We start from the raw sequence: 23,779 nt of genomic DNA on the forward strand, positions 1-23,779 counted from the left end.
AAGTGAAATGTTATTAAATATCTGTAACAGTTTTTTGCATGGGAAATAGCACACATACTCTCTTGTTAATGCTTACTTAAAAAGGAGCATTAGGAGAAAGCTAATGTTTCTATAGTCAGATATAATACAAGTTGAGTATCCCTTATCCAAAATGCTTAGGACCAAGAAGGGTTTTGGATTTCTATTTGTTTCAGATTTTGAAATATTTGCCAAGAGAGCTTAAAGACTCTTATATTTACAGGTTGAGAATCCTTAATTACAAAATCAGAATACTGGCACCCAAAATTTCAAATTTTGGAGCATTATGGATCTCAGATTTTTGGATTAGGAAATCCTAATCCTAAAGGCTCCTTTAGGCTCAACCTAAAAAGTATGACAGTAAGACTAAATGACCAATTTAAAAAATTACATCCTGGCCAGGCATGTTGGCTCACACCAGTAATCCCAGCACTTTGGGAGGCTAAGGCAGGTGGATTGCTTGAGGTCAGGCGTTCAAGACCAGCCTGACCAACATGGTGAAACCTCGACTCTACTAAAAATACGAAAATTAGCTGGGTGTGGTGGTGGGTGCCCATAATCCCAGCTACTTGGGAAGCTGAGGCAGGAAAATTGCTGAACCCAGGAGGCGGAGGTTGTAGTGAGCTGAGATCGTGCCACTGCACTCCAGCCTGGGTGACAAAGTAAGACTGCCTCAAAAAAAGAAAAAAAAATTACATCCCAACCACTGCATACTGATTAGAATGGCTGAAGTCCCAAAAGCTGACTATACCAAATACTGACACGGATATGAAGTAACAGTAATTCTCACTCATTGCTGATGAGAATGCAAATTGGTATGGCCACTTTGGAAGAGAGTTTGGCAAACCCTTACAAGGTTTAACAGTCTTATCACAAATTCCATAACTCCAGTCTAATCATGAGAAAAACATGAAATTCCAAGGAGTAACCTGTAACATATCTGGTAAGTATTCATCAAAACTATCAAGGACAACAAAAACAATGGAAGTCTGAGATTGTGTCATAACCAAAAGGAGTCTAAGTAGACATGACAACTTACGTAGATAGGATACCTCAACAAAAACAAAAAGACTGATATGGTTTGGCTGTGTCTTCAGATCTCATCTTGAATTGTAGTTCCCATATTCCCCACATGTCATGGGAGGGACCCAGTGAGAAGTAATTCACTCTTGGGGGCGGTTACCTCCATGCTGTTCTCCGGATAGGAAGTTCTCACAAAATCTCATGGTTTTATAAGGGCTTTCCCCCACTTCACTCTGCACTTCTCCTTGCTGCCACCATGTGAAAAAGAACATGTTTGCTTCCTCTTCTACCACAACTGTAAGTTTTCTAAGGCCTTCCCAGCCTGGTGGAACTGTGAGTCAATTCAACCTCTTTCCTTTATAAATTGCCCAGTCTTGGGTATGTCTTCATTAGCAGCATGAGAACAGACTAATATAAAAACATTAATTAAAAACTGAAGAAATCTAAACAGAGGCTGGGCGTGGTGGCTCATGCCTATAATCCCAGCACTTTGGGAAGCCAAGGTGGGCGGATCACCTGAGGTCAGGAGTTCAGAATCAGCCTGGCCAACATGGCAAAACCCTGTATCTATTAAAAATACAAAATTAGTCAGGCATGGTGCTGCATGCCTATAGTTCCAGCTACTTGGGAGGCTAGGGCAGGAGAACTGCCTTAACCTTGGAGGAGGAGGTTGCAGTGAGCCAAGATAGCGCCAGTGCAACTCCAGTCTGGGTGACAAGAGTGAAACTCCACGTCAAAAAAAACAAAAAAACAAAAAAAAGAGAGAAAGAGAAAGAAATTTATATAGACTGTAGGCTTTAGTTAGCAATAATATATCAATAGTTATTCATTAATTATAACTAATGTACCATACTACTATAAGAGGTTAATGACAGGGTAAATTATGTGTGTGTGTTGGTGGCGGGGGGTGGCGGGGACGGGGAGGGAATGGAAATTCTATTCTCAATTTTTCTGTCAACCTAAAACTGGTCTAGAAAAACAATTATATTTTAGAAATTACATTCCAATGTTTAAGGTAAAAACACCAGTATATATTATATCCAGTCTTATAAGTAATCCACCTTTTATAAATCATGTTTATCAATGCAAACATAAGCTGAAATTTGCTTTATACGGAGATGCCACTTAATTAATGATATTCCTAAGCATAATTATGAAGTGTCAATTCTTGGAGGAAAGTTTGCTACTGTAAAGACACAGGCTAATAATAAATTCACAATAGAGCTCTGTAACTTAGCAGCTTTGAAGGGTGTTAAAACTTCTGAATGTCTTTCGTTACTCAGATGTCTACAACTTTCAGACATCTTTAAAAAGATGTCAGAGTCTTTAGTTTAAATAGTCAAATAATGATAATGTAGGGTATCAATGGCCAAGAGAGGTTGCTATCCACACCCCAAGGTTTAATGATCCAAGGAGAGCAACAAACACTAAGCTTCTATGCTGGGGGGCTACTTACCCACAGATACTGTGAGAGCTGAATATCCCAAACAAGGTTTATAGAAACTTTTCATGCTCTCCCCTCAACAAAACCACCACAAAAGGGCTGAGAAAGCTGCCAACACACTCCTGGAGTAATAAAGGTATCGATTTATTACCAATATCTAAGAGAACTCTGAAATTATCAGAGTAGTTACTTAGATCTCTGAGGGATAGCCAGGGCTGAGAACTGCCATCCATGGTCATGGATAGAGCTCTGAGCAGGCAAACATCCAATGTGCAAAGTCCTTGGTTGACAGTGCCCCAGTGAGCACAGAGGTCAGCACCCTCCTCCAGAGACTGCACACTTCTGGGAGGCAAACAACTGTTAAAATTGGGACTAGCATGAAAGAATACCGAAAGTAGACCTCAACCATTAAATATATACTACAGGTATTTCTCTTCTCTTTAGTTTATAGGGATAACAGCTACTCATTAGAGGATGGGAGAGGGGAATTAAACCATGACACAAAAATCTCCCCATTAGGAAATGCAAGCATGAACTTTATAACTGATACTGAAGTCTGGGTGCAGTGGCTCATGCCTGTAATCCTAGCACTTTGGGAGGCTGAGGTGGGCAGATCGCTTGTGCTCAGGAGTTTGAGACCAGCCTAGGCAACATGGTAAAACCCTATCTCTACAAAAAATATAAAAATTAGCTGGGTGTGGTGGCAAGCGCCTGCAGTCCCAGCTACTCAGGAGGCTGAGGTGGGAGGATGGCTTGAACCTGGGAGTTGGAGGTTACAATGAGCTGTGATCCACTCCAGCCTGAGCAACAGGGCCAAACTCTGCCTCAAGACAAAACAATTGGCACTGAAAATCACTTCCACAAAATGAGAGGCAAAGTCAGGAAACAAATCCATTAACTGGTCTAATAGTATTGCCTAGCTCCTATCTTAAGGCTGTATTTTCCCCTGATTAACGGGGAAACTCTTGGCTATGTTCAGGTTATCACTAGGAATATTTACCAATAGTTCCAATTACTTCATATAGCCCTAGTTTCTGGTTTTATCAAAGAGGTTTATCATGTTTGCTTTCATGTCTCATTGATAAAATCATAGTCTGTTTCTGACCACAGACTTTGTTCACAAAACAAAGCTAAGTCTCACAGTATTTCCCTCTCTTCCTGTCCTGATAGGTAACCCCAGGAGCCTAGAAATTATAAACAAAATCATTAATAAAATGAGACATGAAAGCTATTCCAGGTAAATTTAACCAGTTATATTGAGAACTACACACAAGCAAAAATAATTTTAATAGATTTACATGTTCAAATATTTCACCCTTGCCTCTAGATTACCAAAGCCCAGTTAATTTCAGTTTAAATAATTCAGTGAATTTCCAGTGAAATAAATGCATTAGATTCAGGAAGGCTATAATGTGAATCACCATTTATATAAAGTTTAGACTTTAAAGTCTACTTTATAGGACATATATTTAAAAAGATAATGTATAATTAAAAAGCAAGTGTGACTAATTTTTTAACTTAACATACTAGAACGTACATGGGAAGCTCTGGAAATACGAACTCCCAAAATTTCTCAATCTCCATAAAATACATGAAATATAGTATAAAGGGTCTGCTACTATGAACGTATATGATGTTAGAATGCCAAGAACACATCTCTCTTCACTATGGGAACATCAGATCTGGCCTTCCAGTTGCTTCATGCTTCCTCTCAATTGGCAATGGAAGTAGGGACCCCATCCCAGCTCAAAGCTACTGGGAGAGATTTCTATAGCATGTTTGTGGGGTTGCAAGCGAAGAGGAAATTTTGAGAGTTATGAATCTTGATGCTATTTTTCAGCCCAATCATCACCGTTAAATATTTCCTCACTCACTCTCCTCCCCAAACCTTCCCACTAGGAGGGCCCCAGTAAGTTCCCTCCCTCACTACCCACTTCCATCATAACCTGTTTCTGACCAGAGACTTTCTCCACAAAACAAAGCTAAGTCTCACACTATTTCCCACTCTTCCTGTCCTGACAGGTAACCTCAGGAGCCTAGAAGTTTTAAAGAAAATCTGCTGAGTGGGGGTCAAATGACTAGTTCTTGCCAATGAAATGTGGGCAGCAATAATGTCATTTCCAGGTCAAGGCACACAATCTAACTTTCCTCTGCCATCTATCAGCTAAATGCAAAGAAGGCCTTAAAAGATGGGAAGTTCCTAAAGTGGAAGAAAGTTGTGTCACTAAATGTCTCTGTGAAGTAGAGCCCCTCCCACCTTGGCCTACATTACATTAAACATGAATGAGAAAAACTTTTATTGCCTCATGCCACTGAAGTATTATGGGGTTGTTATTAACAACAGTTAGCTATTTATGTGTTTATTAGCCTGAGTTTTTATCTGTGTTAGTTTTGACCTTCTGACCAGAATACTAACCCCTGACTATACTGTAGCTTCTGTTGGCAACTCTCTACATTGCTTGCTACATGTTTAAATATACAAGTACAGTTCTCCAAATATAGGACAGAATTCCCCTCCCCCCCCCCTTTTTTTTTTGGAGACAAGAGTCTTGCTCTGTCACCTAGGCTGGAGTGTAATGTTGCAATCTCGGCTAACTGCAACCTCTGTCTTCTGGGTTCAAGTGAACCTCTGCCTCTGGTGCACTACAGGTGCACCACCATGACCAACTAATTTTTGTATTTTTAGTAGAGGCAGGGTTTCACTATGTTGGTCAGGCTGGTCTCAAACTCCTGACCTTAGGTGATCTGTCCACCTCAGCCTCCCAAAGTGCTGAAATTACAGGCATGAGCCACCATGCCCACCCCAGAATTTGCTCATTTTTAATGCATGTTCTCCATCTTTCATAGAAAAAGCCATATATCCTACTAAGCTATTTATGAAGACCATAGGTTCTAGCCCATGACAAGCCTGTTATCCTTTCTAAACATACAACTCCCGAATCCAGTCAGCAAACTTGAAGGTTTAGGGTGATGGTCATGAAAGGAATCAAACAAAAGAACCTTAGAGGAGTCTCTGCAAATCCACTGACCCCACAGATGAATATTCAACAGTACAGAAACTTAAATCCTGGTATTATTCAAGTTTATTTTAATTAAGTGGTTTTTTTGTTCGTTTTTTGTTATTTCTGTTTTTGAGACAGGGTCTCATTCTGTTGTCCAGGCTGGAGTTCAGTGGCATGATCATGGCTTACTGCGGCCTGGACCTCTTAGGCTCATATGATCCTCCCACCTCAGCCTCCCACATGGCTGAGACTACAGGCATATACCCTCATGCCTGGCTAATTTTTAAAACATTTTTGTAGAGGCAGGGTTTTGCCATGTTGCCCATACTGGTCTTGGACCCCTGGGCTCAAGTGATTTGCCTGCCTCAGCCTCCCAAAGCGCTGGGATTACTGGCATGAGCCACATCGCCTAGCCTTAATTAAGATTTTAGTAAGAGTACATCAACATTAATCCAGTAAGCTTTGAGTTTTTAAGAGATTCACCATATCTTTCCTCTTGATTATATTAAAATTCAAGAGCTGTGTTATATGTAGCTAACATTAACCATACTTTCTCTTTTTAATTAATTTTTTAAAGGGTAGTCATGTGAAGCAGTGGAAGTGGAGAAGGAACAAGAAACCTGTAACTGAACTGTGATCAATTAGTTATAAACACCACTGCACTTGGACCAGCCTAAATAAACTTCCTAATAATTACTAAAATTTATTCACTTAAAACCAAGAGCTTACAGCATTATTCTGTTTCAATCTCAACTGAGTGTACTGCAATCTGATTCTCTCATTAGTCACCCAAAGTTAGCACAGACCCCACAAGTTAAAGGATATGCTGCCAAATAAGAGTGCCCTTATTTCAGACACCAGCCACACTTTGGAAGTTCCAGGCTACCTGCACTTCTAACAGGCTGGCTATAAATTTGAGAGTTTCCACAAGCCCCTCAGATATGCTAAATTCACTACAACTTGCAGAACTCAGGGAAGTGCTATATTTACAATTACAGTTTTCTTACAAAGGACAAAAATCAGAAGGATCAATAAAATGAAGAGATACACAGGGTAAGATCAAGGAGAGAATGCAAATTTTCCATGCCCTCTTCTTGTGGAAGAAGGGGATGTCACCTACTTCCCCACATCCCCTGCACATATGTCAATATGTACACCAAGCAGGAAGTTCCACTAAGTTTCAGTGTCCAGAGTTTTTACTGGCTTTGCTACATATGCACGACTGATTATGTCACTGGCTGCATGACTAAGCTGAATCTCCAACTCCTTTCCCTCTCAGAGGCCAGACTGGTTCAGAGTTCCAACCATGGTTGGTCCTTTCGGAGACAGCTCCTGAAGCTGTCCAGAGGCCCATCATTAGTTACCTGATTAGCATAACATTCCTGTCATTCAGGAAATTCCAAGAGTTTGAGAAGTTCAGGAAACATAGTCAAAAATCAGACAAATTCCTATTTTTTTTAAGACACAGACTGCAGTGCAGTAGTGCGATCATAGTTGAGCCACCCAGAACTCCCGCCTCAGCCTTCCTGGTAGCTAGGACTACAGAGGCATGCCACCATGCCCAGATGAGTTTTTATTTTTATTTTTCATGGAGACAGAAAAAGAAAAATGTCTCTTGGCCTTGATCTTCTGGCCTCAAGTGATCCTGCGTGGGCCTCCCAAAGCACTGGGATTAAAAGTATTTGCCACTGCACCTGGTCAAATTATTATACAACAGTTTTAGGTGCTGTGCAGCCTACCACCAATCAAAGAACATGACAGTACATTATTTACTTGCAAAAACAACCTCAGCAATGAATTCAAGATCTAGAGTTCTCTGATAATAAGGAATAAACAAAGTCTTTATTCCTAGCCCATGTTTGTCATACTATAATAAAATTGAAAGAAAAAAACTTTAAAAAGTAATTTAAGTATTGTAACTGCTAACATGAAACTCTAAGAGGAAAGAGTTCCAGTAATTTTTAGATTAATAAATGTCATGTGTTTGCCAGTGCTTAGTAAATAGTTTTTATTCTGAAGAACATCTAAGTGATTTTCAAATAATAACTACAGCCAAGAAAACAAGGTTCTAGTTCTGGCTGAACATGCTGGTCTAGTAGCCTAGCACAAATCACAATGTCTTGTAGCAAGGGTTTTCTCTTATATAAAACACATTATTTTCTCACTAAAAACATATTATTAATTACTCCTAAGTATCTACCTTCTATGGAAATTATTTATCCAATGTATTTCTGAGAAAATATATTATTACCCATGTCACAATTTATTATACAATATAAAACAAATCTTTCCCTGTCACTAAAGAACATATTCTTTGCTAAAGAGACACTAAGACAGACACTACCCTTTGCCTTCAAGAACAAAAGAAAGTAACTCAACATTAAAAAACTTGCTGACAAGTAACGTATGGAGCAACACTGCTAAGATGATTCAAACAAACTTTCCTGCTGCATACCTCAAAGAAGCAGTCATTTGGTCAGAGGTAAAGCAGACCTTTCCCTCCAATTCCATTAACTACTTTCGCTGCCAATACACACTGTCAACAAAAAAAAATTATAAGAAGTCAAAAACACAAGGAACTCAGTTAAGTTTACATAAGGATATCAAGTGACTTACACAAAAATACCACTTTCTTCCTCCTACATTGGAAATCAACAAAGTTCTCTAAAAGAAAGATATAAATTACAAGGTGGAAAAGAGGGTACATTTGTTTTACTAATGCAAAACATCACAGTAGTAAATGCAGTCTATTAGCCGGGCGTGCTGGTGGGGGCCTATAATCCCAGCTATTTGGGAAGCTGAGGCAGGAGAATCGCTTGAACTCGGGAGGCAGAGGTTGCACTGAGCCGAGACTGCACCACTGCACTCCAGCCTGGGTGACACAGCGAGACTCCATCTTAAAAAAAAAAAAAAAAAGAAAAAAAGGAAATGCAGTCTATTAGTAAATAGACCATCCTGTTTCGTGTTCTATGAAATTACTCTAACATAACCAAATTGAGCTAAATATGTTAGAAACAAGACTCAGTGGGAAAGAGAATCTTCCTATAAGAATCAAACAGAAGTCCCATTATTCTAACAATTAACTGAAGTTGTTGGTAGCTTAACATGTTCAGTTGATGTGATTTTCGCTAAGCAGAAACAGTTATCTGAGTCTCTCTGCATTAGTGTGTGGCCTTTCATCTAAAGGCCTTCAAAGCCCTCCCCTACTATGTTTGGTGTTAGAAGCTCCAGATCTTAACATCATATTGAGGTTCTGCACAGACTGAAAATCACACGTCACATACATCAGGAGGAGAACAGTGACCTGTAAGATGACTAAGACTCTCCCAGTTCTATAAGAGCCTGTGATTCTCAAAGCTACTATCTAACATACTTCTTAGAAACAGAAAGAAAAGTCTAGTCACTTTGGCAGGGTGAGGTCCGAGCCATTTTAACCAGTTTCTGAAGTTGTCAAAATCAACATAAAACAACCAAAAGAAAAAAAGTGAAGTGAAGGGATCAGAATTTTCCTCTTCTCCATGGGAAAAACAAACTTTTCCCGCATCAGAAAAACAAAAAGAAAATCCTCAAGATGATCCCCAGCCCTGAGTTTCAATTCATGATTTTTACTATCCACAGAGAATCTCAGCTTGCTGTCTCAGACTCAGAAGCCTCAACATACATGTTTCCACAACTGAGCTCATTTTTCCCCTCAAAGCTTTTCCTCTGTTGACAGTGCCACAATTCATGTAGCCATCTAAGCATTATTATCCACTTATTCATCCCTAAAGAGGATTTAATTTGGCCAGGTGTGGCGATTCACACCTATAATCCCGACACTTTGGGAGGCCGAGGCATTCTAAAGGGACAGACCCATAGTTTTGTATGCCTATAGATGTAGCTACTTGGAAGGCTAAGGCAGGAGGACCGCTTGAGGCCAGGAGTTAGATATTACAGTGAGTTATGATTGTGCCATTGAATTGCAGCCTAGCTGACAGAGTCAAGATCTTATCTCAAAATAAATACATAAGAATAATTTAAAAATATATACTATTGTTTTAAATGGATAAATTTTGAGATGGCTTATTATGCAACAATAAATAACTGGAAAAACATAGTGAACAAAACGACCAAAAAAACCCTTGCTCTCACAGTTTACATTCTACGAGGAGGCAGACAATAAGTATAATAAATTATATAGCATGTTGGAAGATGGAAAGTGCAATGGAAAGTTAGAAAAGAAATAAAGTGAGGAAAGCCGGCAGTACACAGCACAAGTTGCGGTATTAGGTAGGGTGATCAAGTTGGTCCTCCTTGAGAAAGTGATGCTTGAACAAACTTGAAGCAGACAGAGAATTAATCTTATCTCCTTGGGAAAAATCAACATGAACTAAGATACCAGTCTCACAAATTCAGTCCCTGCCTAGTAAAGTCCAGATTCCTGAGATGGCATTTGAGGACCACCATGATCTTATTGGGCCTACTTTTCCCCTTTAATTTCTGAGACTCCTGCATTTTGAGCCATGACAAATGACATGCAGTTCCCTTATAAGTACGATGTCCTATGGGTCCTTGCTAGACTTTTTCTTCTCCCTGTAATAATTTTCTGTTGCCCCAAGTTATTATGATCTTAGCAGCTCAACACACCCACATTTATTATTTCACATTTTCCATGATCCAGAACTCTGGCACAGTATGGCTCTGCTGATTCCTTTACTCTCTAAGTCTGACAATACAGAAACCATCCTGTTGACAGGGCTGCATTCCTTTCTGGAGGCTCTGAAGAAGAATCCACTTTTTTTTTTTTTTTTTTTTTTTTTTTTTGAGACAGGGTCTTGCTCTGTCACCCAGGCTGGAGTGCAGTGGCGCAATCTTAGCTCACTGAAACCTCTGCCTCTCAGGTTCAAGAAATTCTCCTGCCTCAGCCTCCTGGGTAGCTGGGACTATAGGCACCCGCCACCATGCCCAGCTAAAGAATTCACTTTCAGGCCAAGCGTGGTGACTCATACCTGTAATCCCAGCACTTTGGGAAGCCAAGGCAGGCGGATCACCTGAGGTCAGGAGTTTGAGACCAGCCTGACCAACAAGGAGAAACCCCGTCTCTACTAAAAATACAAAATTAGCCATTCATGGTGATGTATGCCTGTAATCCCAGCTACTTGGGAGGCTGAAGCAGGAGAATCACTTGAACCCAAGAGGCGGAGATCGCACTTGGGTTCGATCACGTGTTGCCCAGCCTGGGCAACAAAAGCAAAAACTCCGTCCCAAAAAAAAAAAAAAAAAAAAATCCACTTTCAAGCACACTGAGGTTATTGGAGGAATTCAGTTCCTTGTGGCTGTAGAGCTAAGGTCCCTGTTTCCTTGTATGCTGTCAGCCAGCTGTTCTTAGCACCTAAGATCTCTTTGGTCTTTGCATGTGGCACCCAACATCTCAAATCAAACCATCTTATACTTGAAATCTCTCTAATTTCTTCTCTATCTCTTCTGCAGCAGTTGAGTTTTTCTGCTTTTAAGGATTTGTGATTATACTGGACACACGTGTATAATTCGAGAAACTCTCCTTATTTTAGGGTCAGTTAATTAGTAATCTTTTTTTTTTTTTTTTTTTTGAGACGGAGTTTCGCTCTTGTTACCCAGGCTGGAGTGCAATGGCGCCATCTCGGCTCACCGCAACCTCCGCCTCCTGGGTTCAGGCAATTCTCCTGCCTCAGCCTCCTGAGTAGCTGGGATTACAGGCACGCACCACCACGCCCAGCTAATTTTTTGTATTTTTAGTAGAGACGGGGTTTCACCATGTTGACCAGGATGGTCTCGATCTCTTGACTGTGTGATCCACCCGCCTCGGCCTCCCAAAGTACTGGGATTACAGGCTTGAGCCACCGCGCCCGGCCTAATTAGTAATCTTAATTAAATCTGTAAAATTCCTTAACACCAGAACCTAGACTGTTCTTTGACCGAACACCCAGAAGACAAGAATGCTTGGGAATATTTTTATAATTCTGCCTATCACACCCCTCCTTCCTTGTCTGCCTATTAGACTCCTACACATCTTTTAGAATTCTACTCAGGGCTGGGGGTGGTGGCTCATGCCTGTAATCCTAATACTTTGGGAGGTCGAGGCGGGGGTAATCACTGTAGCCCAGGAGTTTGAGACCAGCCTGGCCAACACAGTGAGACCCCAAATTATTTTTATTAGCCAGGCATGGTGGTATATGTCTGTAGTCCCAGCTACTCAGGAGGTTGAGGCAGGATTGAGCCCTGGAGCTCGAGGCCGCAGTGAGCTGTGACTATACCACTGCACTCCAGCCTGGGTGACAGAGGGTGATCCTGTCTCAAAAAAAAAAAAAAAAGATTCTATTCAGAGAAGACCTCCTGGGGAAATCTTCCTTGACCTGTCCAGAAGAGAGGAGTTTCTTTCATAACACTACAAAATCTACAAATTAGAACAGATTTTTATGGTCCAATATTTTAAAAATTCTATGAGCTTAATTTTTTTTTATTGTATTTTAGGTTTTGGGGTACATGTGAAAAACATGCAAGATTGTTGCATAGGTACACACATGGCAGTGTGATTTGCTGCCTTCCTCCCCTTCACCTATATCTGGCATTTTTCCCCATGTTCTTTCCCCAACTCCCCACCCCCTGCTGTCCCTCCCCTATTTCCTCCAGACAGACCCCAGTGTGTGATGCTCCCCTCCCTGTGTCCATGTGTTCTCATTGTTCAACACCCACCTATGAGTGAGAACATGCAATGTTTGATTTATTGTACACTGTACTAAACACATATTATCTGATGTGTTAAAATAAACATTTTTCTCAACAGTAAAGTTCAAGATAACACATTTCCTTTCTTGGTTATCTTATAATATATGAATATGATGTCTCTCTCTTTTTTTTAAATGGAGATAGCACTGTGAAATTCTTGGAACTTTGTTCTCATAACTGCTATGGCATATTGCTGTCTGCTTACCATATATATTAATGTTATTAAATTCTATCTTCCCCTTTAGAAATTAAACTCTTCAAAATATTATTCACCCTTACATCCTTAACACCTACTTAATATTTTGCCTAGCAGTAAAAATGTTTGTTGAGTAAATGCATAGATGAATAAAAGTTGTACTCTTAGGTCTGAATTATATACTCCAAAATTTTTAAGACAATTAAAATATTAATAGCTTTGAAAATGATTCATTTCAAAGCCCTGACTACATAAACTAAAATATAATGTAAGAAATAAAAACAGCCCCTCCACTGCCATTTTTTTTTTTGACATAGGGTCTTTCTCTGTGATCCAGGTAGGCATGTGGTGGTACAACCCGGTTCACTGTAGCTTGGACCTCATGGGCTCAAGCGACCGTACCACTTCGGCCTCCTGAGTAGCTGGGACTACAGGCACATACCACCATACCAACTGGCTAACCTTTTCTTTTTCTTTTTTTCTTTTTTTTTTAATTTTTAAAAAATTGCTATGTTACCCAGGCTGATCTCAAACTCCTGGGCTCAAGGCATCCTCCCACATGGCCTCTCAAAGTACTGGGATTAGAGGCATGAGCCACTATACTCAGCCCACTTTCTTTAGAACATTTTATTTCTTTAATAATTTGTGTTAACTTGTAAATTAAAATCTGATACCTACCTTATTTCAAACATAAGGATATTATTCTTGTACTGTATGCCCATCATGGTATTACATAATCAACATTTTTATTATTAACCTTTGCTTTGAATTCTGGATTTCACAGTTTTCTTTTTTCTTCAGCTTTGCATTGGTCAAACTCCTTTCACTGTTTTAAGAAACTTTCTAAAAAGTAAATTTAATTTTCAGAATAGTGTTAGATATAAGGGAAAATAGTAGAGTTCCCATATACCCTAAAACCAGTTTTTCCTAATAGTAACATCCCACCTAAGTATGGGTATATTTATTATTAATGTAAGGTATATTTATTATTAATGATCAGTATTTGGTCCATTATTAGTGAAACTCTAAACTTCATCTAGATTTTCTGAGTTTTTACCTAAGATCCATTCTGTGCTCAAGAATCTCATCCAAAATACCACATTACATTTGGCAGTCAAGCCTCCCTGAGTTCCTCTTGGCTATGATAGTGTCTCAGATTTTCCTTGTTTTAGACGACCTCGATATTTTTGAGTAATATTGGTCAGGTATTTTGTAGAAGGTCCCTCAACTGGGATTTGTCTGATGTTTTTCTTACAATTACACTGAGTTGTTGTTTTTTTCCCTGCCGCCGCCAAGTCGTGCGGAGGCAGAGGCTTGAGTGCGTTCAAGAAACCGCTTCACCCGTAACCCACCGACATAGCCGAGGAAGGCATTGCTGCTGGAGGTGTAATGGACGTTAATACCGCTTTACAAGAGGTGCTGAAGACCCCCTCATCCACGATGGCCTAGCACGTGGAATTCGCGAAGCTGCCAAAGCCTTAGACAAGTGCCAAGCCCATCTTTGTGTGCTTGCATCCAACTGCGATGAGCCTATGTATGTCAAGTTGGTGGAGGCCCTTTGTGCTGAACACCAGATCAACCTAATTAAGGTTGATGACAACAAGAAACTAGGGGAATGGGTAGGCCTCTGTAAAAGTGACAGAGAGGGGAAGCCCCGGAAAGTGGTTGGTTGCAGTTGTGTAGTAGTTAAGGACTATGGGAAGGAGTCTCAGGCCAAGGATGTAATCGAAGAGTACTTCAAATGCAAGAAATGAAGAAATAAATTATTTGGCTCAAAAAACAAAAACAAAAACAAAAACAATTACACTGAGTTTATAGGTTTGGGGCAGGAAGACCACACAGGTAAAGTGCCATTTTCATCACATAATATTAATGGTTCATACTGTCAATGTGGGCCAGGCATGGTGGCTCACGCCAGTGATCCCAACAGTTTGGGAGGCTGAGGTGGGTGAATCATGAGGTCAGGAGTTCGAGACCAGCCTGGCCAATATGGTGAAACCCCATCTCTACTAAAAATACAAAAAATTATCTGGGCATAGTGGTTGGCGCCTGTAATCCCAGCTACTCAGGAGGCTGAGGCAGGAGAATCACTTGAACCAATGAGGCAGAGGCTGCAGTGAGCTGAGATTGTGCCACTGCACTCTAGCCTGGGTGGCAGAGCGAGACTCAATCTCAAAAAACAAACAAAAAAAATACTGTCAATGTGACAACAGGGCTGATGTTAACCTTGATCACTTGGCTAAGATAGTGTTTTTCAGGTTTCTCCACAGTAAAGTTCTTTTTTCTCTTCTTTTCGATATTGCAATCTTCATATGGAAGTCACTCTACATTTTAGGAATAGAGAGTTACACTTCACCTCTTGGGGGTAAAGTATGTATCTACCTCAATTATTTGGAATTCTTCTGTAAAGGAGATTTGTCTCTAATTAATCTGTTCATTTAATTTACATTAGTATGGACTCATGCATATTTATTTTATATTGTGAGTCATGACAGACTTAATTTTCTACTCAGTATGTTTCAGTTTTGGCCATTAACAACTCTTTTATTTGGCTCCTATGCACCTTTGATGCACCCCCATCTATATGTTGTGGGGCTTCTTTGTTCTGTTTTGGGTTGAACACTTCCTTAATTGCCGGCAGTATAAGGCTCACCTTATGTATTTCTTGCCTCATTTCTAGAAATCAGCCACTTCTCCAAGGACCCCATGCTCCTTTAATTGGAAAATGGTATTAGAAATGAAGATCTCTAGGGTGTCATAGCTTGTAAGACCCTCAGGGGATAACTACTTTTTTTTTTTTTTAAGAGACACGGTTTTACTCTGTTACCCAGGCTGGGGTGCAGTGGCACAATCATTGCTCATGGTAACCTTCAACTCCTGGGCTCAATCAATCCTCCTGTCTCAGCCTCTCAAGTAGCTAGGATTATAGGCATGTGCCACCACACCTGGCTAATCACTTTTAAAAATTTTTTGTAGAGATGGAGTGCTGCTGTGTTGCCCAGGCTGGTTTCCAACTCCTGAACTCAAGCTATCCTCCCACATCAGCCTCCCAAAGTGCTGTGATTACAAGTGTGAGCCACCACACAAAGCCAGGATAATCTATTTTTATTTCTTACCTAAATATTCAGAAGTAGGGGAAGGCTGGTAATACCAGTTTACAAATAAAATGTTTAAATCTTTTACAACAATAAGAGCAATAGGCTGTATCATATAGTCGAGGTTTGTAGTAGGCTATGCTATCTAATTTTGTATAAGTATACTATGATGTTTGCACAATAACAAAATCTCTTAATAGTGCCTTTTTCAGAATGTATCCTCATCATCAGGCATACAAGAATATGAATAATTATAGACATGGGCTAACTGAAAGAACACAGGAATACTACTGACTCTGTATAAAGATTTTTACCTTGTTTGTACAAATTCTAGAATAATAGTTTTGTAGGACTATGAAGGTTATTTAATAAGAATTTAAGGCTGGGCACAGGGACTCATGCCTGTAATCACAACACTGTTGGAGGCCAAGGTGGGTGGATCATTTGACATCAGAAGTTAAAGACTAGCCTGGCCAACATGGCAAAAACCCGTATCCACTAAAAACATGAAACATTAGCCGGGCATGGTGGCGCATGCCTGTAATCCCAGCTACTCGGGAGGCTGGGGCAGGAGAAATCACTTGAACCTGATTCAGGGAGGTGGAGATTGCAGTGAGCTGAGATGGCACCATAGCACTCCAGCCTGGGTGACAGAGTGAGACTCTGTCTAAAAAAAAAAATTCAGATTTGTGACACTGGGTGCAGTGTGCAGTGGCTCACGTCTGTAATCTCAACATTTTGGGAGGTTGAAGTGGGATGGTCACTTTGGACCAACCTGGGCAACATAGCAAGCCCTTTATCTTAAAAAAAAAAAAAATTCTTAAATAAGTCAGGCATGGTGGTGCACACCTGCAGTCCTAGCTACTCAAGAGACTGAAGTGATAGGATTAGTTGAGCCCAGGAGTTCAGGGCTCTAGTGAGCTATGATAGCGCCACTGTAGTCCAGCCTGGGCAACAGAGTGAGACCCTGTCTCTAAAAGTAAACAGAATTTAAGGTTTGCAGTGCGTGCCTGCAGTCCTAGCTATTTGGAAGGCTAAGGTGGGAGGACTGCATGAGCCCAAGAATTCAAGGCTGCAGAGAGCTATGACTGTGCCACTGTACTTGAGCTTGGGTGACAGAGTGAGACCCCATCTCTAAATATATACACAAGCACTTTTTAAAACTGCAATTATAATTATACTGAAATTACAAATTTGAATTATCATTATTATTATTATTGTAGCAGTATTTGATTCTTTCACCATACGATACAGAAATCGCTGAAAAATAACTAGCGAAACTACACTATTTAATTTTGTGTTCCTGTAAGACCATTCCACATACTTACAATTTTGCATATATACTTATATGGTGGGTAGATTTTATTGCCATAAATGTTTATTAAGTTGTACTTTTGTGAGAATCATAGAGTATGTCAATTCCTTTCAGGATGAGTTCTAAACAACTTTCCATTTTGTATGAACAAAAAAAAGCAATGAACTTGAACTTTGTTCCATTATATACAATTAATCAGTAGAAAAACTGTTACATGGAAATGCTTTTTGCACTAAGATTAAGCTAATCTATTCACCAGCAACACAGTATTACTGGTATAAATAGACTACTCAAAATTCTGTACTGCCAACCAACAAATACATTGAATCTTGCTATAAGCTTAGCCAAGCATATTAGGAACATAGAAAATTTATCAGTAGTGGTTCTTCCCTCAGCGCTTATAGAAGAAATTCTTGAAAAGGCAAAAATTCAACTGCTAGAGACAATTATAGCACAATAGAGAGGCTTTATAACATATTTTAAAATAATTTAAATATATGTAATCAAAGCTACTCTTTCAGAAAAATGTGATTACACTTACTTTTCATGTAGATGTATGGGTATGAAAACGATGTATTCCTTTTTTCTTGTGCTGAACTTGCTCCTTTTGATAATTACTAAAGTATGTCATTTATTTATATTCATTTTCTCTAATGATGTACAGCATATTCTCTGTGTCAGTTTATCTCACACCTAAAAAAAATTAAAATTAAGCATGGGTGCACACAGTGGCTCGAGTCTGTTATCTCAGCACTTTGGGAGTGGGCAGATCACTTGAGCCCAGGAGTTTGAGACCAGCCTGGGCAACAGGACAAAAACCCTGTCTCCACAAAAAATATAAAACTTAGCCAGGTATGGTGGTGTGCGCCTATAGTCCCAGACAGCTACTTTGGAGGCTAAGCTGGAAAAAGCACCTGAATCCGGGGATGGTGAGGCTGCAGTAAGCTGTGATCATGCCACTGCTCTGCAGCCTTGGCAACAGGAGTGAGACCCTGTCTCCAAAAAAACAAACAAACAAACAAACAAAAAACACCACACATGTTAAGCCCAAGCTATGAAGAAACCTTGGCCCACTGTTTATTTTTTCCACTTCTTCATCACATTTGAGCTTTCATCACTGATGACCATAGTCATTTTTCTGTTCTTTGGTTGCAGAACAATATACTATTTATGCGCTCCTTAAAGACTGATATGATAACTAACTGCCATTAAAACCTGCCTTTTTTAAGAGCTGACCATCTGATCTATGAATTATTTATTTCCTTTGTCTCTTGTGCTGCTCAATTTTAATGCAATTTATTTTCCTATCTGTAATTTTAAAATATTTCAGGTTGGGCACTGTGCTCATACTTCTAATCCCAGCACTTTGGGAGGCTGAGGTGGGAGGGTTGCTTCAGCCTAGGAGGTTGAGGCATCATTGAGTCCTGATAGTGCCACTGCACAGCCTGGGCAACAGAGTGAAACTCTGTCCCCCCAAAATTAAAAAAATTTCAAGCATACAGAGAAGTAAAACAGAAATAAGGAACACTGCGTGTAGATGTCCTCCTCCTAAATTCAACAAATGTTAACACTTTGCTATATTCATTTCACAACTTTTTAAAACAGAAATATGAATCTTAAATTCAGCTAGAAACAAAACAGAGATAAAACTTTAGATGAATAAAAATTCCCTTTGTGTGCCTCATGAACCCTTCAAACCTGGAACTCAAAACATCAGCCTTCATTCTGCACATCCCTATGTTTCTGGACTGTTTCCTCTTACATGTGTAAACTACCCCACTACAACCCACAGTGATTCCTTTTTTCTCTAAGCCCTACCCACTTGATTATCTAATATAGGGAAATGTGTTTTTTTTTCTGTGAAAATTTCCTCTACCCTGAACTTAAAGTGGACTATGAGTAGACAGCACCCTGATCACATATTGCTCTATGCCCTAATTTTGTATTGGCTGTTTGTTGCTTTTGTCTTGAGACTTAAGGTGAAAACCATCTTAGCTGAGGTGAAGGGCAGTGAAAACTATAGCACAGTACTGAATGAGTAATGCATAGAAATATGAATTGGTAAAATAAAAGATCTCTCCATAACTATACAAGCTTCAGTTAAATTAATAGCTGTAGCCTTAGTTTTACTAATGATTGTATTTGGATGGTAGTCTGTAAAAGAATTCATCTTCCATAGGAACAATGTTATAAGGTGATTAAGTATTCTCATTTCCCAGCCCTAAACTAGTAAGGGTGCTTTTAATGATCCAAGACTAGGATCTTGGAAGGTCAGAGAGGAGAGAGTGACAGAGATCAAGTTCAGAAGTCCTTGAATCTGGAGTTGATGAAGGGCTGGGAAGTGAAGAACAGGGGTTCTGGGAGTCTAAGAAGTCAAATGACACTTTGGGGATTATCAATCACTGAGTTCATCCTTTATCTGCCTTTCTGCTTCACTCTTAACCTCTATTTCCCCTATCCCTTCCTATAACTCTTGTTACGTACAGCTATATACTCTGCCTTTGCAGGTGGATGAGAAAGTGGGGACTCCTTCCCTCAGCTCACCCTTGCATTGCTGAAATAAAAACCCTGAGTTCCCAAAGGCAGATCTGTGGGCACGCTCTGCAATGAGAGCAGTGCAAAGTGGAGAGCTAGGGAAGGAGAGTCTTGTAAACCGAAGCTCTGGAAGTCAGAAATCTCTCATGTTCAGCTTCTCTGATTACATAGCTCATCTTTCCCCCTGTAGACTGGAAGTCCCACTATCAGAAACTGCTCTATGAACACATATAACTTGATTCCAATTATTTTAGGAAATAACACTACACAAACAAATAATTCAAAAAATGTTAGACGAATTATCTTTAAAAGCCTGCATAGTCCCTCTCTCGTTATTTACCTTAGGAGAACACAGATGCTCAGTGACATGGTTTGCCTAATGTGAGAATTAAACACATAACTGAGGCTTGAATTAGAATCTCCAGAAACCCAGTGTAAAAGACAGTGTCCTCCTCTATTAAATGTCCACCTCTATACCCTTGTGCCAGAACCAGGGTACATATTCAATACAAATGGGCCAACTGACTTTTCTAAATGTAATCTGTGAGCTTTGAAGCACTATTCAAATATATCTTTACTAAGATAGCAAGAAACTATTTTCAAGCAGCCCTTAATCAAGCTTTTAGTACGGTACATTACCTTCCCTTCTTAAACTTAAAATCACCTTAATTCCACACTGCCTGCATCATACTCAAAAGCACAGCTAATTTTCTGGATTTTTAAAATCTTTTGCCTCATGCTGTGCTAATTTAACCTCATCATGGTAAACAAGAAAATGGTCCTTGTCTGACAGACTCTAGCTGCAGCAACTGCAGCTGGCCAGTATGCAAACCAGTTCTGTTCATTCTTTATCCTGGCGGGGAGCCCTGCCATAGAATTGTTTTAGGGCTAATCAGCATTAAACCTGCCTCAGAAAGGTTGCTGAAAGCAGCCCCAGAGCAAGACCCAGCAATAAGGCTCTTCAGGAAAGAGATGAAGACAAATGCAGCAGCTGTGCTGTATATAAATCTATGGGAAGAGTTTTGTTCACGAGAGTAAAAGTGGGGCCTAGCTTCTCTTCCGTGCTTTAGCACTTCTCCTGTGGCAATGACTTGGAAAGGAGATATAGAAGAAAAAAGACGCACCAAATTTGCTCATTTCTTTCTTTCTGGGTGCTTGGTGACTAGCCAGAAATGTTACTAACTTCAGATGATAGCAAATGGTAAAGAAATTAAATTTGCATCCTTTGCTACTCTCTGAAGTTGAAAACACTGCATGACTTGTCTTTGGATATCCTTGCGTGTTAGCATGATTTTCTATAGGATGAACCTGAAGTGTAAGAAACAGATGTGCCTAACAACACCCTGAGTAGATATACACAACTCTGTCTAAAACCTCTGTTAATGGATAAATTCCTCAACAACAAATGATCAAATATTGGAGTGGTTTTCTTTCTACTCACCTGCTGAATTCAGTCTACGCCTTTCAGTGTATCAAATTCATTTTACATTAGAATTTGAATGACAAATTGTACGCAGTGAATATTCCAATCCCCTTAGCTAGATATACATTGTTAAGTAACTTTCACAAGGACTCATCAAAGAAGGCCATTAGGCTTCCCGAAATACCACCAGATCTGTGGGGCTCACACAGAAGCCAAAAAAGGACAGTCCATTTTTGTCTGATCACAGTAATTCTTGAACATATGGTTGCTTTCTGTGTGTCTGCTCACTTAACTCTCATTAAATGATTACTATGTCAGTAACTGCAACAGTTAAGAATGTGCAGATTGAGTTTTTTTTTTTTTTTTTTTTTGGTAACAGCTTTATTGAGCTATATTGCACATACCTTAACACTCATCCTTTTAAAGTCTACAATTCAGTGGTTTTAGCATATTTATAGAGTTGTGCAAGAGTCACTACTACCTAATTTCAGAACATTTTCATCACCCCAAAAAGAAACCTTGCACCCATTAGCAGACAGACTTTTTGATTTGGCAGCCATCCCTGTTTGCTAGGTGTGTTTGTTATCTGTGCAGACATTTCTTGACCTGTGTCAACTGGAACATGGAAAAAAATGTTTATAGTGTTTAGACAATAAATGAAAACTCTCATAGAATGTTTTTCAAATAAGCTTCTTCTCTAATCTAATCTTATCCATGTACCAGCTTGGAGACTTTCATTGTAGAAATAATTTATCTACAAAAGAGTTAATAAACACTATTCAACTTAATAGATTTCAAAATGAATTGTGATAACACCTACAAAAATCAGTTTTCTGTAGATATTCTGTGTGAGGTACTCACTAATAAAATCAACTATAGGGTCCTATAGAACTTTTTAATTTGTTTCCAAAATATCGGAAAACAATTTTGCATTATTACAGTTTCCAGACACTTATAATGAACTAAAGTTGTTAATCATATGCAGCATATCTCTAGCCACCACAGAAGTTAAACAGCTAGCACAGAAACCAGGCAGATAAACAACTGAAACAAACTTAGCAAAGAAAATAACAGAAAGAAAATGTGACCCATATATCTAATTTAAATTTTTTGCCGGGCGCGGTGGCTCAAGCCTGTAATCCCAGCACTTTGGGAGGCCGAGGCGGGTGGATCACAAGGTCGAGAGATTGAGACCAACCTGGTCAACATGGTGAAACCCCGTCTCTACTAAAAATACAAAAAATTAGCTGGGCATGGTGGCGCGTGCCTATAATCCCAGCTACTCAGGAGGCTGAGGCAGGAGAATTGCCTGAACCCAGGAGGCAGAGGTTGCGGTGAGCCGAGATCGCGCCATTGCACTCCAGCCTGGGTAACAAGAGCAAAACTCCGTCTCAAAAAAAAAAAAAAAAAAAAAAAATTTCTAGTAGCTACATTCAAAAATTAGTAAAAAGAAACAGGAAAAATGATAAATTTGATTCAATTTCTGTATTCAAAATATTGCTCCAACATGTAATAAATATACAAAAAATTTAGTGAGATATTAAGTCTTTGAAATCCATTGAGTATTTTACATCTACAGCACATCTCATTTTTAACTAGTCAAGTTTCAAATGCTCAAGTCACATGTGACTAAGTGGCTCCCATACCAAGCAGCACAGCCTTGGATCAATAAAGTTAGTTTTTCTTTCAATTCATCATAAGGAATTGCCCAGATATAAAGATACCAAGGGAAGTAACACTAATTGAATAAAATAGGTGTCAAAAACAATCGAAAAGGTTTTATCAATTTTATGTATACCAAGTTTGGAGACAAAGCATTAGAATTCCACTACACATTCTGTGGGGTGTGCAGATGTTAGACATTCACTTTAATACAAAAAAAAATCTCTTTTTTAATATTTAGAGACAGGGTCTCACTAAGCTGCCCTGGCTGCACTCAAACTCCCAGGCTCAAGTGATCCACCTGCCTCAGCCTTGAAAGTAGCTTGGGAATATAAGCACACACCACTGCACTTGGCTATTCTATCAATACTTATTTTTATAGACTGAACTGTACAGGGTTAAGTAAAATAACAGAAAATCAGTGACTGTATTTAAATTAAACTTAAGAAACAGTTTCATTTTCATTCGTTTTTCCTAATAAAATATGCCTACATAAAACAGAAATGTGTGGGTTTGTTTTTTTTTTTTAGTGGCTTTTCTAGTCCTGTATATCTATTGTCAGTAAAGACTACCACCATCCATCCAAATCTATTGTCAGTAAAGACTACCACCATCCATCCAAATCATTAAACCATTGAAAGATTCTGGCTTCCTCCTGCTTTCCCTAGCCCATTTAAGTAACTGCCTGTGTTGTTAAGTTCCTCTTCATCCCCATGCCTTAGTTTAGGTACACATCAGCTCTTGTCCAGATTATTTCAGTAGACTCCTACCTGGTTTCCCTATCAACCAGACTGCCAAAATCATCTTCTTAATATACTAATCTGATCATTCCAATCCCCTGCATAAGATCTTTCAGTGGCTCTTCATGGCTGTATAAAAATTCCGTAGCTTGTAATATAAATTTATATTTGGCCCCTGGCTACCTCTTCAGTTTTATTTACTACCCTTCCTCTTCTCTTCCATGTTAGCTATAGTAAATTATTTGCTGTCATATCCTCGCCCCTTACTGCTTTTACAAATGTTTTCACTCAGTTTAAGACATCCTCCCCTCAATCCTTGCCCATTTAGCAAACATCTGCTCCTACGGCAGTATTATATTCTCAGTGAAACTTTCCCCATCTCCCACTAGGAAAAGCTAGATGGACACCTCTAAACTCATATTTACAGCCTCTATCACTTTGTGCAGTAGAAAAGGCTAAACTGAGAGTCAATTACCTTTGGAAATTTCTTAGGAAGGCATGGCCATATCAAGAACTAAAATTTGCTGTACTCTGCAGTCCTAAATTCATGTACCTCTCTTTGAAAGTTGGGCTGATCCCAAT

At 39.4% G+C, this 23,779-nt stretch overlaps 1 protein-coding gene and 1 pseudogene across 7 annotated transcripts in view; one reads left to right on the forward strand and one right to left on the reverse strand.

Annotated features, from left to right (window-relative positions):
- Nucleotides 1–23,779, reverse strand: part of DENND5B (DENN domain containing 5B) — a 207,736-nt gene that overhangs the window by 122,175 nt on the left and 61,782 nt on the right. The window contains exon 1 of one of the 7 annotated variants that reach the window (XM_074403028.1): nucleotides 410–12,060. The exons of the other annotated variants lie outside the window; for them this stretch is intronic. Coding sequence (XP_074259129.1) covers nucleotides 410–575 — 166 coding nt within the window. The 5' untranslated portion in view covers nucleotides 576–12,060. Of the gene's footprint in view, nucleotides 1–409; nucleotides 12,061–23,779 lie in introns of those variants that run through there. 7 annotated transcript variants of the gene reach the window in all.
- On the forward strand, nucleotides 6,637–14,228 carry LOC101032608 (small ribosomal subunit protein eS12-like; annotated as a pseudogene).

The sequence above is a fragment of the Saimiri boliviensis genome, chromosome 7 (assembly GCF_048565385.1).
Source record: "Saimiri boliviensis isolate mSaiBol1 chromosome 7, mSaiBol1.pri, whole genome shotgun sequence".
Classification (NCBI taxonomy): Eukaryota; Metazoa; Chordata; class Mammalia; order Primates; family Cebidae; genus Saimiri; species Saimiri boliviensis.